The sequence below is a fragment of the Aspergillus pseudoviridinutans genome (genome assembly GCF_018340605.1).
Source record: "Aspergillus pseudoviridinutans IFM 55266 DNA, scaffold_4, whole genome shotgun sequence".
NCBI lineage: Eukaryota > Fungi > Ascomycota > Eurotiomycetes > Eurotiales > Aspergillaceae > Aspergillus > Aspergillus pseudoviridinutans.
In genome coordinates this window covers 1,436,175-1,453,856 of record NW_025091284.1, presented here as the reverse complement: position 1 = coordinate 1,453,856, position 17,682 = coordinate 1,436,175, and the positions used below count along the sequence as shown (strand labels likewise).

General features: G+C 49.0%; 7 protein-coding genes across 7 annotated transcripts; 3 read left to right on the top strand and 4 right to left on the bottom strand.

The window, feature by feature from the left end:
• Window positions 1–57: 57 nt before the first annotated feature.
• On the bottom strand, window positions 58–1,056 carry Asppvi_005940 (uncharacterized protein; the record flags this gene model as incomplete). The annotated part of the gene is made up of 5 exons (XM_043301849.1): window positions 58–99; window positions 132–182; window positions 238–476; window positions 525–888; window positions 991–1,056. 5 exons carry the CDS (start codon window positions 1,054–1,056, stop codon window positions 58–60), a joined length of 762 nt encoding a protein of 253 aa, XP_043157784.1.
• A 402-nt stretch (window positions 1,057–1,458) lies between these two features.
• On the bottom strand, window positions 1,459–2,501 carry Asppvi_005939 (uncharacterized protein; the record flags this gene model as incomplete). The annotated part of the gene is made up of 4 exons (XM_043301848.1): window positions 1,459–1,744; window positions 1,829–1,906; window positions 1,960–2,259; window positions 2,326–2,501. The coding sequence occupies 4 exons, from the start codon at window positions 2,499–2,501 to the stop codon at window positions 1,459–1,461; spliced, it is 840 nt and encodes a 279-aa protein (XP_043157783.1).
• A 960-nt stretch (window positions 2,502–3,461) lies between these two features.
• Window positions 3,462–4,485, top strand: Asppvi_005938 (uncharacterized protein; the record flags this gene model as incomplete). Its single annotated transcript, XM_043301847.1, has 3 exons — window positions 3,462–3,993; window positions 4,056–4,294; window positions 4,357–4,485. 3 exons carry the CDS (start codon window positions 3,462–3,464, stop codon window positions 4,483–4,485), a joined length of 900 nt encoding a protein of 299 aa, XP_043157782.1.
• A 339-nt stretch (window positions 4,486–4,824) lies between these two features.
• On the bottom strand, window positions 4,825–6,578 carry Asppvi_005937 (GMC family oxidoreductase; the record flags this gene model as incomplete). The annotated part of the gene is made up of 2 exons (XM_043301846.1): window positions 4,825–5,072; window positions 5,132–6,578. 2 exons carry the CDS (start codon window positions 6,576–6,578, stop codon window positions 4,825–4,827), a joined length of 1,695 nt encoding a protein of 564 aa, XP_043157781.1.
• A 1,572-nt stretch (window positions 6,579–8,150) lies between these two features.
• On the top strand, window positions 8,151–8,986 carry Asppvi_005936 (uncharacterized protein; the record flags this gene model as incomplete). The annotated part of the gene is made up of 2 exons (XM_043301845.1): window positions 8,151–8,208; window positions 8,265–8,986. The coding sequence occupies 2 exons, from the start codon at window positions 8,151–8,153 to the stop codon at window positions 8,984–8,986; spliced, it is 780 nt and encodes a 259-aa protein (XP_043157780.1).
• A 69-nt stretch (window positions 8,987–9,055) lies between these two features.
• Asppvi_005935 (uncharacterized protein) lies at window positions 9,056–10,291 on the bottom strand (the record flags this gene model as incomplete). The annotated part of the gene is made up of 6 exons (XM_043301844.1): window positions 9,056–9,189; window positions 9,240–9,344; window positions 9,402–9,476; window positions 9,535–9,661; window positions 9,714–10,168; window positions 10,219–10,291. 6 exons carry the CDS (start codon window positions 10,289–10,291, stop codon window positions 9,056–9,058), a joined length of 969 nt encoding a protein of 322 aa, XP_043157779.1.
• Window positions 10,292–12,170: 1,879 nt separating this feature from the next.
• On the top strand, window positions 12,171–14,892 carry Asppvi_005934 (uncharacterized protein; the record flags this gene model as incomplete). Its single annotated transcript, XM_043301843.1, has 7 exons — window positions 12,171–13,233; window positions 13,289–13,462; window positions 13,522–13,546; window positions 13,601–14,169; window positions 14,223–14,269; window positions 14,356–14,534; window positions 14,586–14,892. The coding sequence occupies 7 exons, from the start codon at window positions 12,171–12,173 to the stop codon at window positions 14,890–14,892; spliced, it is 2,364 nt and encodes a 787-aa protein (XP_043157778.1).
• Window positions 14,893–17,682: the final 2,790 nt, after the last annotated feature.

Genomic DNA, 17,682 nt, shown 5'->3' with positions numbered 1-17,682 from the left:
ATCTCCCGTCTCTTGTGGCTGTTTCCCCTCAAGCATTTCGAATTGCTCGCCAACCGACTAGTTCCAGAATTTTCCAGCTAGGCTGGGGTCAAAGCTCTCCTGCATAGTGTCCGTGAATTTCCTTCTCTTACCTTTTCCAGTGCGTGAAGGTTGTACTCTTGCAGGGTCATCCCTGGGTTGATCTGTCTGGTGAGACGTCAGCAATCCGAAAATGAGCCTTCGGGCCTAGCGGCATACCAAGGGCAATCCGAATGTTTCGGGCCAGAAGGCCGCTTTGCGGTCATTGATAAGAGCCGCGAAGTAAAGGAAGCACTGCCGAACAGACGGCTTGGTGCTTGTTGCGGCCTGGTTGTGCCTGATCGGTTCTGACACCTGGAAGGTCATCGAGCTTGCCCTCATTACGAACCACGTTCTCTCGTACGTGGAATAAAACCCGAACCGGCATCGATGGTCGTCCATATAACGAGCGAGCTGGCCTTGATCCGGTCAGCTACCAATGAAGTGTTTTTTTAGAGAGGACAAACCCAGTTTCTGCGCCAGGTAGTCACCGTCACTCTGGCCCGTTTTTGGCTGGAACGTCCAGTATGTCTTTAATTCACCAACCAGGCGAATTACATGATCGCTGGCACCCACTATTATCAGGTCGGGCTGCCTCTTGCGCCGCTCCATCGCTTCCGACCTATCAGTGGAGAGGGTATCGACTTGCAGTCCGACCTGGTAGTCGGCCATAAGGAGATCGAGTCTCAACTCGTGGAAGATTGGTCCCAGCGTTTTTCCTACATGCTGAACGTAACGTCCTTGTAGACCGTTTTCATTTCCGGTCACGTGGGATTCTGCAGGGACTCGAGGCGTAAAGCCCTCGGGAGGCTCCCCCAGCTGCTTTACCCTCTGTGACACGTTGTGAGGGAATTCTAACTACTGTAAGACCTGGTCCTCTCACAGTGTGTATTTGGACTCGCTCGGTCGAGTGGTAAGACTGTTAGGAAACACACACATGGTTGGCAGAGGCGACCAGAGAGTATGTTTATGGTCACTGGTGAGTCGTAGTTGGGCCATTCTGAATACCAGCAGAAGGTGTTTGACGTAAGGGAGATATCTTACAGAAGATACTTGTTACATGTGGCCATCAGAAGGTCTATTTAAGTCTATGGAAAGTGAATGTTGTTTGTAGCCTCTACTGTTGATTCTTCTAGAATAGTCAGCACGAAGCACTGGCGATAGTCTGCCGGAAAGTTGCATCCGAAACATATCTATCTGAGAACATATATCTGTTACTTGATGATAGCTTCGATGGCATGACCAATGGAGTGGCGCCGGTTCCCAACATTGCAAGTCCTCACTGTCCCTCATTGTTGGAGACGACATGCACCGTGCAGATGCCAGAATGCTCAACATTCTCGTCAGAGGCAGCGAATCCTTTGCCTTCTGCAGTTGAGCCACACGTCCGACCCCTACAGCTCAGCGTGGGAGCGGAGGTCTGTTCTCCTGGTTCCTGTCCTGACCAGTGCGCTGCTGGGGCTGCTTGGATGGACTTCCAGAACCCGGAGTATTACCAGACCTGAGAGAAGGCGCATTGCTATCAAACCCTCTGTCTGTACGGGATGGGCCTCCCTGAGTTCTAGGCTCGAATTCGGGACCGCGCCAGATGTCGAATGCGAGGACGTACATGTCATCGACGGTGATCGGTAAGGAGTCGGGATCATTGGGGTCCGTGAAGGTCATGTAGCTGTAATCTATGATGTACCTGTGTTTGTCAATATATGGGCGTGATGACTAAAAAAAAAAAAAAAAGAGACACAGGGGGGGTGGAAGAGAGGATCCAGCTTACAGCTTGTCATTCGCCCTGTCGTATCGAAGGAAATGTGGACTCTGAACTGACAGAACGAACCACCTCTGCTGCATGTGCCTGGACCGGTCAGAACATGGCTTTTCGTTCCGACAGGCGAGTGATACACTTACTCGAGTATGAAGGCGAGCTGGCGTCGAATGCTTTCAAGTTGTTCCTTCGAAAGAGTGCGGAAAATACGAGCCACATTCTCACCAGGTACCCGCGTCATAACGATAAAGTTCACGGTACCGTCAGGATAAGGGAACATCTCTCCAGCTCGCTGAGTGGCATGGGCGAGGTATGCAGGTCCGTGGCCAATCTCTTCCACATCTTCGACCAGCTTCACTTCTTCAAGGTAGTGCTCTTGAGCCCACTGTCGCATTACCTGCAAATATTCCGGGTCCCTAATACCGAAGCTCTCAGGTCGTAGTCTGAAAGGATATATGTAGTGTTAGTAGGAGAAATGGCTTGGTTAATGGTGTGCTCAGTTAACTCACTCATAGCGGATCTTCAGCATGATTGGCTCGTTAGTATCCGTATAGCGAGCCAGCGTTAGGACCTGTCTTTCAGAATATCTCGGATCGGGAAGCTCTGTCAGCTGCTCCTCGATCAGGACGGGTCTTCCCAAGATGGTCCGAACCCGATTAGTGAGGTCAAACCTCCAGTCAGGCATGATAAGAGATGGATACTGTTGGGATGGAAGCTTTAGTGGATGACGTAGAATGATGGGATAGAAAAGAGGAGATACACGGAGAGGAGATATCAAAAGAGGATGTTCAAGAGAAGATATTCAAGAGAGTGTGTTCAACACAAGGTGTTTAAGAGATGATGTTCAAGAGAGGATGTCTAAGACAGGACGTTCAAAATAGGATGTTTGAGAGAGGATGTTTAAGACAAGATGTCAAGACGAGATATGTAGAGAGGAGAGTGGAAGAACAGAGGCTCTGGGACCTTCATTACTTCTGAGGAATGTTTGAATTAAGGGTGCAGCAAAGCAAACAGTGAATAAAGAGTGTAAGTATAAAATATACGTCATCTTTGTCTTTCTTTAAAGGGTACTCCTAAGGAAACTGTGACACCTTACCCAATCAGGGTAGGTAGTAGTCATGTGAAATCCCGAAACCTAGGAATCTAGGATCTCACTCAGGAAAAAGAAAAGTGCTAATTCAATTTGCCATACAATCATTGCATGCTTCATCTTAGAGACATGTGGTGCTATTTTAGATATAGCGCCAACAGAAAGCAGTGGTCAGGAAATAGTAGAATTGGAGGGATGTTTGGCAATCGCTCTCTGCATGAGAATTCATTGACGGCAAGGCGGCTTGCCAGTAGATCAAATCAACGCCATGCCAGAATGTCTCTCCTGCTCGCAGCCTTTGTTTCACGTTGGCTATTTTACTGGTGTGTGACCTTTGTTCGTAGTTCTGGGCTATGGACATGGATGGAATTCAACGCCCGTATTGTCTGGAAGAATCCGAATTAGAGGCTGATAAAGACCATTCAACTTCCACTGACTTAAATACACCTTCTGTTGGCTACATACAAACATAGTCTTCTTTACATCAAGACACTTCTGTGGTTTTTCAAAATCATACATCACTGATTTCCAGACGCATCATAAAACATCTTCATGATGGCTCAGTTAAACCTTCCCAATAATCAGAAGCACATTCTCTGGTCCCCTCTGCCAACGTTGCGTGTGATTCCGGGCCGTCACACAACTCATCCCAGCGACTCCACGTATACATTGCGACCTGATCAACTCACACGGTGGACGGATTTTCCCCGTCATGTCCTACAGCGAGTAGAGAATTTGGGAACACCTCCCCAGGACTTTAGGCCTCGGACCCCACGAGAATATCACATCACTGGGAACGAGGGAGGGTTACAGGGAAGATATGTCCAGCACGTGGGCACCTCGCTGGGACCCATTTTTAATGCGTTGAACCTTGGTGTCCAGATGGCTGACTACCAGGTTGGCGTACATATTGATACTGGTTCTGCTGAGAGCAAGGAAGCCATGGAGCCAGGCATGAGGCAGCCTGATCTTGTGATGATCGGTTCCAGTGATAATGTCATTCGCCTGGTAGGCGAAATGAAGACATACTGGACATTCTATCCACCAAAAGGCCAGAGCCAGAAAAGATTCTTGGCGCAGAAACTGGGTTTGTACTCTCTGAAAACACTCCATTGGTAGTCTGTACCCAGAGATGCTGACTGGATCAAGGCCAACTGGCACGGTACATGGATGACCATCGTTGTCGCTTTGGGTTTTATTCCACATACGAGAAAACGTGGTTTTTAATGAGGTCAACCTCAACGAACTTCCTAGTGTCAGAGCCCGTTCTGCACCACCAAACCGCGACCGAAACGAGGCCATCAATTCGGCAGTGTTTCCTTTTTCTTGCGGCCGTCGTTAAAGATCACAACGCGACGTATTGGCCGGAAATTTATGGGCTGCGTCTGGTATGCCTTTCGCTTCAATGCCATTTTAAACTTGATATTGCTGCTGACGAACGGCTCGCCAGACAAACCAGCCCTTGGGCGACCCTACGAGAGAGCAACCTTCACGCCCGGGAAAAGGCACTAAAAGAACCAACGTGGACAGCGCGGAGGGAAGTTTTAACCCTGGCCTAGTTGGGAAATTCTGGGGCTAGTCGGTTGGATAAGAGCAAACCACCCTTAGAAAAGGAACGTCTTTCTGCAGTCAGGCCAGAGGGCCTGAATTTCTGTCCCCACAGTGCCTGCTTACTGCACTGGGAAGCAGCGATGAAACTTGATGGACCGAGGGATACATACGTCGTCTCTGGAATCTTCCTGGCTTATGATTGAGAGAATACAGTGCAGCCAATGCGATTGTTCCCATTAATGATCAGATTACATGCCAACGACAAACCATAAAATAGGATAGATATCTAATGAGTTACACAAATGAATGACAAGAACTCCCATCTCAACCTCATTTACATATCCAAGGCACATCTCAGCTAGCATCCTTAGACATATCCTTGACCGTCTTGTACAGATAATCCACCGTAATTCTCCGCCTTTATAATATCTGCGGCCCGCTCCGCAACAGCGTACAGGGTACTCATCAAGTGACCGCAAACCTGGAACGGGAGAGCGGAAGCATCGACGGCACGGACGTTAGCGTTACCATAGACCATGAGATTAGTATCTACGACACCTCCCATGTCCCGAAGCATCATGGCTGCGGTACCGACGAGGTGGAAGTTGGCGCGGACTAGAGCAGAGATTAGCATGTGCATTGTACATAGCTCATAGCAGGAGAGGAGGACTTACATGCAGAGTTGATCCAGGAAGCCCACTGGGCGTTGGTTGCGTCAGAAGGAAGAGTGGTGTAACCCGGTGTCGATTCGCCAGTGGTGTGTTCACTCATGGGAGCAGTGTTGAAGAGCTTGCGGATGAATTTGCCCGAGCCGATCTGCTGCTGCATGTCCCATCCTAGCATCATGTAGTTGGGGTTGATGGTGGGCTGCTGCAGGGGGTCGGTAGAGGCGATATGGACGTTACCACGCGCAAAGGGGAGCAAGCCCCAGTACTCGGTGTAGAAGTTGGTGCCCTTGGGGGTAACGAGCACCTCGGCGATAGGGGTAGGGTTCTCGAAAATGATGTCGTACTGGATCTTGAAGAGGGAGAGCAAGTTGGCAGCGCTCATGGTGCCATTGCTGGCGGCAGAAACCTTGGCGGCGTAGTTTGCAAGGTTGTTCTTGACGTCGTTGGCGACATTGGTCGTATTGCTGCCGAAAATGTCAGAGGCGGTTGGGTGACCGAGATAGGTTCCTTGGCCGGTGTAGGAAACGTTGCTGGAGTAGATGAACTCGGTGTTGATCTGGTCTTGAAGATTCTCGCCGACTGTGGTCAGGTTGATGACGAGGGGAATGCTATGTTGAGCAAGGACCTCTGGGTTACCAACACCGGAGCGCTCCAGAATGGCAGGGGAGATCAGTGAACCTGCAGACAGGATGACCTCCTTGTTCGCCGTAATGGCTTCTACAGTGCCGTCGCTGAGGGTGACCTCAACACCGCTGGCAACAGCGGGTCCGAAAGTGCCGGTCTGATTGGCCCAAAGGATGCGGTTTACAGTGGTGTTGAGCATGACCGAGAGGTTAGGTCTGGATGCGAAGGGGTAATAGTAGGCACGAGCTGCATCCTCACGGACTTTTTCAGCACGATTCACAGTCCGAGCAAATATGGAGTAGCCATGCATCTTGCCTCCGTTGACATCTGGAAGGTACGGAATGCCCAGGTGCTTGTATGTTCTCTTCAGCTCTGTGTGCATGGTACTGTTTTGCATATCCCAAGTCCATCCCACATGCAGTGGGCCAGACTTTCCATGGTACAATGCGTTGTAATTAGCACCAGCGCTGTACTGTGCCGGGGTAGGTACCTGGAAGCCCTCGCCCTTCTTGTAATAAGGGACGAGGCTCTCCCAGGTCCAGCCCTGATTACCGATCCACTGCCAGGCATCGATCTGTATATCCTCGGCGCGGGTATACGACATGCCATTGATAGTGGTCGTTCCACCTAGAGCCTTGCCTGCCCGCAGCGTCTCGACCTTATTGCCCATGTACCTCTGCGGAGCAGATTGGTACGCATAGTCGATTGCTGAGCCGAAGGCAACACCATACGCGCTTGTATTATAGACCAGAGGATTTTGGAGAACGGAACCGCCCCTTTCAATGATCAAAACTGAAAGATGAGTATCTTCCGATAGTCTGTTTGCCATCACTAGGCCGCCAACACAAGAGAGAAGAAATGAATTCTAGCCAACATGGCTAGGACGAAATAGAACTTCGCCGACATGGTGAACGTGTGGGATACGACTGAATTAACTGAAAGAGAGAGAAGACAGTGAGAGAGATGGGAATGACAAATGTCCTTCTTTATACCTGACTGCCGGCACAGATATTCGCTGTAAAATGGATATCTCCAGTTGAGATGAACTTTCTAGGATAGTGTTTGTGAATTGAAATGATACCTCTGACACAAAAGTTCATGATTAACCGGAATAACCCATGTACATTTCACTGATGTGAGACAAAAATTTCATGGTTAACCGGAGGAACCCATGTACATTCAGTGCTGTGTTCAATTGAATTCACTGTGCACATTCTGATTCTTGCCTCCGGATAGATCCCCACTCCCTTCCTGCCTTCACTCGGACAATCAAGTCTCAGACAGGATACGGAACACAAGGTATGATTCGAAATCCCTTCCCGACGACGTTGAGGCAGCTGTACAGAAGACCGCCGACGTCGAGTCTTTTCTCAAACGACAGATGTTGGCTCATTGCTAACCTTCATGAGCGTTGGGGGCTGTGCTATCCCATTGAGCTCCTATTGTCCACCAAAGCCGAAGAATTCGAGTGCTGGCGGCGGATAGACAGGAAGAATTGCGCTACAGTCAGTCGTTGGCCATGGTGGATTCGTCTGTTGAGTGGAAGACAGCTGCTGATACGGCGCAATGGGAGAATTTGATTGGGGTAATCTGGCAGCCTGACGATATTTATGTCGGTTCGGAATTCTTGGAGACGTTTCCTGTGGGAGAATCCATTAATGATATGGTGTAGGTTGTCTCACAGCTGCTACCTCCATTGAGAGGGACTTCGCTGCATTAGACGAGAATGCTTAGACCATCCTGGCAGCAATTTAAGATGAAGTTGCCAATACGAGCGTCAATCCCACGCTGTCCGGAATATCCTGAAGACAACCATTCTGGCATCTACACGGTGCACGTCATCTAAAACAATGACAGTTTGCAATCTTGCGAACCGGCGCCACTCCCTTGGTCATGTCATCGAAGCTATCATCAAGAGTAACAACTTATGTTCTACTATTGACAGCATAATGTGCTTACTTAGATATGTTTGGGATGCGATTTTTCGGTAGACTATCGCCTGTGCTTCGTGCTGAATATTTCATGACTGATTGCGGATAGCGACCAGCGTCTTGCCAATGTTTTGTACATGTTCTGGATTCAGGAAATATGAGTGACGGCCAGAAATAACGATATCCGAACTTGTGGGATGCGCAATGTAGTTGAACCCAAATGCTTGTAGTTTACTGCGGCAGGGCCGCGGAGTTTCGGGATTAAGCACCTAACTCCGTCCGCCACAGTCTCCAATTCTCCTCCACTAAATCCATCTTTTACTCCATCTTTTACTCCATCTTTTACTCCATCTTTTACTCCATCTTTTACTCCATCATTTTCCATTAATTATTGAATCAACCTCATTCCTCTAAAACCCAACCGTTAGATTCCCAAACGACCATCTTGAGGCCGTGGTGATACGCACGACATGGATGACCCCAAAGAGCGGAGAAAAATCCAGAACCGCCTCAACCAGCGTGCCAGCCGTAAGTAACCCGAAGGATGGAAATCAAGAAGGCGAGACGACTCATAAACCCGCTAGGCAGGAGGAAAGCTATACTATCTTCCCACAGTCGCCGGTCTTCGACTCGAAAGTGGACAGTTTACGTCGCCCCGTCGCAGGAAACAGCGACATCCCCAAGACCAAACCACAATCCCACCCAGGGAGAGAACGACGCAGCTACAGTTCATTTCTGCTACCTCAGCTTAGAAACCCGCCAGATCGTTTTGAATATGTTACATGACCGTGTCAACAGAGGCATCATCACCCACGCTCTCTCCTCAGAATTACTCCTCCCAGTTACCCAGTGGAACATCATCCGCGCCATGTGCACCAACGCCACTACAATGGGTCTAACCATCGCACTCTTAGCAGGAGATATCATCTCCCCCTTCAATACCTGTGGACCAGTAACAGCAACTCTACCACCCAGTTTACAACCAACGTATCTACAGAAATCCATCATCCATCATCCCTGGATCGACCTATGTGCCGTTTCCTCAGTCCGGGACGCTCTTCTGCGAAATCTCCATCTCTACTCGGAGGATGAACTTTGCGACGATCTCTTCAAAGGCTCCAGTGATTCTACCCAGCCGACCGGACTTTTAACCTGGGGTGAGGCGTGGGATCCGTATGGATACGAGATATCTGAAAAGATGTTTCGGAAATGGGGGTGGCTATGGAGGGAATGTCCTGAGGTGATTTGCTCTACGAATTACTGGAGATTGCAGCGGGGAGAGGAGACCCTTGTCATTTCTGATTGAACTATCTCAACGAGAGCGACATCTTCATCCAATGAAGCACATTCTTCCACACGGCACAACAGACGATCCTTAAACAGCAAATGGCTCGTGAAGCATCTGCTCACTAAGTTCCCAGAGCCTCACCTCATTGTCGTGATTGCGAGTGTGGCTATTCAACTCGTCATTGGCAACGGCATTGTTATGGAGGAAGGCCCCGTTATGTCCTAGCGGTGTAAGTACTCAGTAAGGCAATACAATGGGACGGTCTGCGAACCTTGGATCGTAGGGTCGATCATGCCCGTGAAAATAGTCGCGGCGCCTTCAGACTTTGTGGTCCATGGCGGAATTTCAATGGGCCTACCATCAAGGTCGACCACGCCTATTTGACCCCGTCAATGCGGTTCAAATCCCAAGATACCAGGGGACGAAAGCCTACCTCCAGAAGACATAACCCCGGCAACCATTTCTTGGAATTCTGGAGTGAAATGGCGTTGCAGACCAGACTGCACAGCTAGCTACAGGTCAGTTCCTAGGTATTCACCGACTGTAGATGAGGGAACTTCACATACCGCCAGGATCAATGCTAAAGACCCGAATTCCCTGATCTCCCAATTTTTCCGCCAGCGCCTTCACAAACAAGACCCGGGCAGCGTTGGATTGGCTATATGCCACCAGAGGATCATATGTTTTGCCTTCCTATCAGGAATAATTAGATCAGCACCATTAAGGGAAGAGCAGAGAGACGTACACTAAATCCAACATCCTCAAAATGAACCTTCCCACTCCTGGCTGAACTACTTGCAACAATAACGATGGACGATCCAGCCCCGGCAGCCCTCACTTTGGGAAGAAGCAACTTAACCAACAGAAAGTTCGCGAGATAGTTCACCCCGAACTGCGTCTCGAACCCATCCTTTGTAGTCCCATACGGAGGAACCATGACACCCGCAACACAAGCGAGATGGTCGATCTTCGGGATGTCGTGGAGGGTGTCAACCGCCTTTCTGATACTGCTCATGTCTCCCAGATCCATTTTTAGGAATCGGGTATTGACATTGGGGGCTATGGATTTGATTTTCTCGATGACGGGGGCGACTTTTTCCTCCGCTCGAGCGCTGAGGATGAGGAGATGGGGGGCTGCAGAGCTTAGTTGGATGGCGAGTTCGCCGGCGATGGAGTCGCCAGATACGCCGGTTATCAGAACTGAGGATTGTTAGAAGATAATATCAATAGCTACAGGAGGGGCCGCATACTTGTCTTGCCTGCTAGGGAGCTACCATATCGGTGGAGGATGGTCTCCGAGGGCAGGATCTGCTGGGAAGACATGTTGTTCTTGAGATATAGTTATTGATGCTTGCGAAGTATTGAGAGGATATTGATTTGAAAGAAAGAAAGGAAAGCTAGAGCAAGTTTCTGCTGCTTTATATCTTCCAGCGACTCTGACCTGACGCAACTTGTTCTCGAAGTATGAAATGACTGCTGTGACAGATGTGGTTAGCTTCATGTCAGCATTGCAAGATCCACTATTACATCGCCTCTTACTGGATAACCGGTAAATAAAATCAGCCCTTACCCAGTGGACCCACTGCTGGTCCACAGAGCAGAGATAACAAATACCGGAGGTCCGGAAGAGCATGATAGAAGGGACCTTTTGTCAGATGGACATGGAGAAGGGTTCATGGTCTACATTGAGCCGAGCTATTTCTAGAACAGTTACGGGCTTCCGCTCTCGCAGCTATATGACACTGCATMTCGCAAGTTGTTTGAACCGATCAAGGGCTATTGAAACGGTAAGATCGACCACCTACTCAGGATTATTAAATTCTAGATTAACTAATTATTATTAATAGATTTCATTATGGTTCAACCTACTAATTTACACAGGTTTTGCGCTTCTTTTTTCTTTAGATACAAACACTATATTAGGTTAGGATATATTGGAAGAATCAGACCATATATGTGTTTACTACTTTATACGGAGTAATTGGCGCAGAGTGGCTGACAATGAATTATCAGATTCTCGAGAGAGGCACTGTACAGTCTGTAGCTGCTTAACCCAGAGGATTGCAACACAACTTTTCTTTCCTTTTTTACTTCCGTGGTCTGATTTCTCCGCTCCTCCTCAATATGTGAAGGTGTGGAAGTCACCATGTCTTACAACAATGATAATCCCCATAAAACTTTAACCTCTGCCCTAATCACGTTCTATACACTGCTGGTAGATCTATGCTACGCCCATCCCAATTGGCTTATTATCCTCTCTGCCCACCCTGGCCATCATCCTCCGAACTCAATCAACGACGTTGCTGCGAGACGAACGGCTTTAACGATACTACTCCTACCGAACTAGCATGTCGAATCCCGTACGTCATTGATAAGGATGTGCAGCGTCATGCTGAGACTCTCTCGCTATGTTATTTTGCTGGAGTCAAGGGCGATTTTCCGGCCCTCGGGACTGATGAAGAGCGGCATGAGGATTCTGCTGATGAAGGGACTCTGCGCGCGATCCGACATATTAGGAACGAGATGATATGTGGATAGGCCATAGTATCCTGGTTTTAACCCCGGGTTTGGTATAGGGGCTTGAGTTGCTATATGACATTGATAACTGTAAGTATTACCTTGATGATGGCAAAATCAACTAGGAACAAATCTGATAGATGACTAGAGACTATCCGAGAATGGGAGCATTTCGAGGAGTCAGACTGGCGGACCGTTCCTGCCTGCCCGCTCACGGCATTAGAGAACCCTCTCTATGCATGGACGCGAGCATTCTTATCATTATTGAGCAGGAGTTGAAGGTATTTGAAATCCGGACAATATAGAAGAAGCGCGAAAGATTGTCGCTAGCGAGTTAAGGTCCGACGAATTTCAGGCACACAGGGAGGAGTGGCTTGTCACACTGGCGCTTAGTTATCAAGAATAGGTGGGAAGCTGTGTTTGCCATGTCCTATATTCCTGCAAGAACTCCATTGACAGGGATGTCATTCACCGTCGAGTGCGAATGATTGGTCTTTTCCACCGCACGCGGCAGGGATGTGGCGTCGACTGGTAGCTCCTCACACGCTCGAACCGAGCGGGGCGAGGCTGAGTCTCCATCTTTTCAGCCGGGCCTTCGACGTCCTACAGACTTCCTAGTCTGGGATCGTTCCATCATATCCAGGATTCGAGACATACGATTGAGTAATGCATGGTGTAGACACAAATGGCCGCCGTACCGACACCATTACTCAAGCCGCACGATTATACAGTGGCATGGATCTGCGCCCTTGCCATAGAAATGGCAGCCGCCGAGGCAATGCTGGATGCGAGACATCCTGCCTTACCCACCGTCCCCGGCGACGACAATACTTACATCGCAGGCAGGGTGGGCTCCCATAATGTTATTATCATGTGTCTTCCAGCTGGGGTTTATGGGACGACTTCTGCTGCCAACGTAGCGTCTCAAATGCGGCTCACCTTCAAGGGCATTCGGTTTGGACTGATGGTGGGAATTGCAGGGGGAGTCCCTAGTGCAGACCATGATATTCGGCTCGGTGATGTCGTTGTCAGCAAACCAACGCGGGATTCCGGGGGAGTGATCCAATACGACTATGGCAAGGCCGTGAGCGGCGGCCACTTGGAACGGACGGGTGTCTTGAACAAGCCTCCAACAATGCTCCTGACAGCCGTGACAGCGCTACAATCAGCACACATCGCGGATAAAAGTCGTATTCCTGATCTAATCGCAGACTTGGCGGAGCGGCGTCCCCGTATGAGGGAGAAGTTCACGTATGACAGCCGCAGGGAAGATTTGTTGTTTGAGGCCCAGTACAATCATATCGGCCCCGCGATAACCTGCAATGGCTGTGATAGACACCGGCTAGTTACCCGAGCGCCGAGAGATGGAAATGATCCTGTTATCCACTACGGTCTGATCGCATCCGGCAACCAGGTCATCAAGGATGGTTGGACCAGAGATCGGCTAGCCCGGGGACTAGGGATCATGTGCTTTGAGATGGAAGCGGCCGGCCTGGTGGACACGTTCCCATGCCTAGTAATTCGAGGCATCTGTGACTATGCCGATTCTCATAAGAATAAACAATGGCAAGAGTATGCAGCTGCGACGGCAGCAGGGTACGCAAAGGAGCTTCTCTCCATGGTCCATGCCGTTCACGTTGCCGATACCGTGAACCTGTCGAGCCCGACTAAAAAAATACCAGTCGTTCGTAGCAGCAAGGCCTTGTCCAAATCGTGGGGTTCATCAACTTGGTTGCCTTGGCAACATGGTGAGTGAGCAGGACCCAGTACTTTCTGCATATCACAGATACTCATTCGTTACAGGTGATCTCGACGAGGCGATATTCAGGCGCATTTCAGCCTACGAGCATGAAAACGTTCACCGGCGACTTGCTCACAAACGAGTCTTGGGTAGAGTGCAGTGGTTCTTGGATCATCCCGATTTCAAGGCATGGCTGGAAGAGAAGAAATTCTCGAGACTGTGGTGCTCCGGGAAAAGTGAGCGTGCCCCTGGAGCTCCTTGACGGCGGTCAACACTAATCATCACTCTTGTTTAGTCAACTCGGGTAAAACGATGATAGCGTCAGTATCCCTTTGCTCTTTCTCCTCATGGTAATAAGGCTAATCGTGCCACAGTTCGGCAGCCATTGATGCTGCCAAATCTCGATCGAAAGAACACTCTGCTCCAACGGTCTTTTTCTACTGTGAGAGCGACCGACCGGACGAGCTCAATGGATCCTACATCCTCTCCAGTCTCATCGAACAACTATGCGGCTATCTTCGTGCAAAGGACAGAGGCTACCCCAACGATGTGGCAGACGCGCTAAACCGCTTTTTCGGCAAGAAGCGAGTGATTCCCGACTTTGACGATTTGAAGGATGTTTTCATCCAGTTATTCTACCACATCCCAGACACGGTGTATATCATTGACGGACTCGATGCATTAAATCCGGATCAAAGTAAAGACCTGTTCGAGTTGTTCAGGTTCTTGTTCTGCGGTTCAGGATCCGCATCAGACTCACGAATACTCATTTTCAGCAGGGAACAACTTCCTGGCTACACAGGCATCCCCCTCTTCATGGCAGGCATTCATCGAATCTCGACTACGTCCAATGTGACGCCAGATCTTCAGACCCTGCGAAATCGAAAGGCTTACAGCATCCGCGGAGAATCATGTGGGGTGTATGGACTCTCTCTTGATTGGCGTATGTTACATATATTACCCATGGCCCACATTGAACCATCTAATAATCTCTAGGCTACCAAGTTCAGATATCTCCCGGCGAGTTCTTTGTTGTGGGAAGGGTAAGGACTATATACAGAGCCTTTAGATAATCCTCTTTTCTGCAAACCCCTTCTGTACTATATGCACTGTCTGACAACTCATACAGGTCTTCGCAATCCTCTGGCACGAAGGCAGAGGACAACAAGGAACTGTTATCTCAGACTTTATCAGCCAAGGCGAATCCACACAGGGCCAATTCACCCGAGGCAGATTTGGAGAGGAGATCTTCAGTGGTATTCGGCGCATGGTGGTTGTTAGAGCGATGAGTGAAAGTGCCTGGTGTTTGTAAGTCAAGCTAGTAAAAGAGCTACCCTACCAACTAATTATTCTGTTCAGGCCCATCACCACCTACAGTGGCCAAGGAGTAGCCGAGCCAGGCATTGACCCAGCAAAACATGCCATTATATATATGCGGGGATCCGTTCCAACCTGCAAAGCTAATGAGCCACGAATGAACAAGGAACCCTTGGAGGTCGAACCAGCAAGACCTGATGAGAAGCTTGATGAGATGTCTCGTCTTAATTTCGGCAAGGTCTACACCGTTGAACATAATGTCAAAGTGCGACCCATTGGGATGATATCCAGGAGCTCAATGGCCAAATTCAGAGGCTATGTGAGCAATGAATTTAGACTCGGCATTTAATGCAGCTCCAAGATCATTTCGAGGTGTCCTAGTCTCATATGATAAAAAAAAAAAGCTTGCTTTTGGGCTCCAGTTGGGAAATGCCTACGCTTGCCAAGTCCATCTTCAAAATAATGCGGGTGTAGTGTGACTGGAGAAAGTCCTGAGGAGAAAGTCCTGACAAGATTACATTAGAGACTAGAGGATAATTGCCAAAATGACATCTGCGGATCATTGTGCCCCTGATTATCTGACAAAATTAGAGTTAACTGCTGATCTGATGGAAGCCAAACAAAATTCCGTGGGGCGAGTCTTCGGTTCGAGATCCAGAGCCACCATTCACAAGACATAAGCCGCATTCAGAATGAGCTTGACAACGAGAAACACATATCTGCTAGCAGGCAAAGTGAGCTTGAGACATTGCAAAGGACAAAATCAATGCTGAACAAGTAAGGGATGGCGGCTACTAATCCAGCAAAAGCTACTGAGGATGCGCAGCCATCAAAAGCGAGGGTTTCCGAGATGGATGAAAGAAATACAGCTCTGGAAGAATATCAGATTGAGGCGGAGGAATGTTGCAACAAGGCTTTGAGAAAAGTACTCGAGGTCGTGACCCTCGAGTTTCAATTAGAATAGAAGATTAAGCAATTGGAAAAATGAGTTATCAAGGGCACGAAGAACTGAAACGAAAGCAGTGAATATGTAGGGAACCCGCTAGCGCTGCTTTGACGGGGATTCACCCCACATATATTGACTGTTGACGAGGTTTTTCAAACTAATTTCGGAGTGTGAGCTGTATTAAATGGTAAATAGACCTGTACTGGACTGCGTTCACTTATTAGTATGGATATCTCCACAGCGTTTAATGATCAGAGTATACAGTAACTAATCTTGATCAATAACAAAGGCAACTATCCTGAACCAAGACGCTCAGCATTAGCACGTCAAATGGGATTGGTTGACGGTGGCTGTGATATCATTAGTGGAGTGAGCTACGCCCTATACGTGGACCTGGCACTAGAGCTTCACCGAATCTGGCTTCGGTGAGGATGATATGGCATGTGAGCCACGCTTTACACTTGTAAGGTAGAAATCATTGCAGCTGGCGCAATGGATGCCCAAGAGTAAAGATGCCAGCATAGCCGACGGCGAGCCGACCCGGTCTTATCACGCGAGTCAGCCAGCCACGCGCCACAGCCCACAAAAACATTCTGGTGGAGTGGAGGCCGAACTGTGTTGATTGTCGATGGGCCGAAATGCTACCTGTCTACTCCGTATATCTGTGGTTCTACCAGAACCTCAATAGAGCAAGGAAAGTTGGGTCACACCGTCCCTGTGGGCATGGATGGTTATCCAGGGCAATGGTAGGATGTACATTTTTGACAAAAGCGGAAGACTACTCAATAGCTTTCCCGCCATGTCGCGTGAGAATATCAGATTGCTCACTACGTGCTGCCATCGCATGTCTGGGCAACGACTGCTGCCGGAGGAGACTGAGAGCCATCACCCCGGGAAATCATTATTATTAATACGAGCATAAGGGATAATCCTGACACTAATGTGCTAAAATATTCTCCTAATAAGAATGCGGCACGGTGCAGATGGAGGGGGAATTCATCCTTACTAGCCAGCAAGCCACAAGTCACTTCGGCCTTTGTCCGATCATCGGCCCTCAGTCCCGACACATCTTGGCGGGTTACTGGGGTTTTTGGTTCGCAACTCGTTTACCATGCCTCCGTTATCCTCCCCACCGCCTCCAGATCGATGGCTCATATTGGGTTAGCGGGGAACTCATTGTGAGCCACTGTGGCACTGGCAGTGTTGGTAGCCTATACTGCATCTGAGAGCCTGGTACTCCTGTTCATTTGGCCCTAGTATCCTTTCAGACCACCATTCTGTCCTGGCCTAGAGACCCTTCAAGGTCCCATCTGGCTGACCCGTTCCATGGACACATCAGTCTAACATAACCTCCTCTTTTGGAGCTATTCTGCAGAAACGACCCTCTGGTGGCAACTGCAATCGGCAGTACTGTTAGAATAATTCTGCACTCTCATCTCTTCTCATCTCTTCTCATCTCTTCTCATCTCTTCTTCTCTCTTTCTTCTCCCTTTCTTCTCCTGTGCTCGCCACCGATGCCAAGGTAACCTCCTGGAGCCCAGTAAAGGTTAAAGGTGTGCGATCATAGATTCGTGCTATTTGGTTCTCAAGTATAAAGAAATGGACAGCCTAAGAAAACCGGGGAAACGGCGAAGAACAGGTACGTGCAGGCACCATCCCACTGAGACTCCTGCACAGACTACTAACATAGACAAAGCAGGATGGTAAGTGAGGATATGAGCGTGGCTCCCTACAGTAAGGGTGTAGATGTCGTCCTTGCGGCAGGGAGTACCATGGCCGTAGATATCTTTGATAGCTCCTACGTTAGCAAAGGAGAGAACGTTTGGTCCTACACGATTCACGGAATGTTTTCGATGCTTAAGGTAGAGGCGTCTCGTCCGGAAATTGTTCGAATGCTCCCAGACATAGGCAAGGCTAGTTATGCCGGATAGAGGATTCAGGTTGGGGTACTTCCGTAAGCCTTTGGCGTCATAGAAATAGACAATGAATGGTCTGGCGCAGAGGTAGGCCAAAGCAACCGTGAGTATCAGCGCGAATGCCATAGCATGCCTTTCTTTATCACTGAGTGAGGAAAGGCGGCTCCTGTCACAGTTGGCGTTTATATAGAACAGTGTTACGACTGTTTATACCACAACCCGTTGAATTGACATATTGCCTTAAATCCCAAAACATGATATCACTGTGCAGAATTAT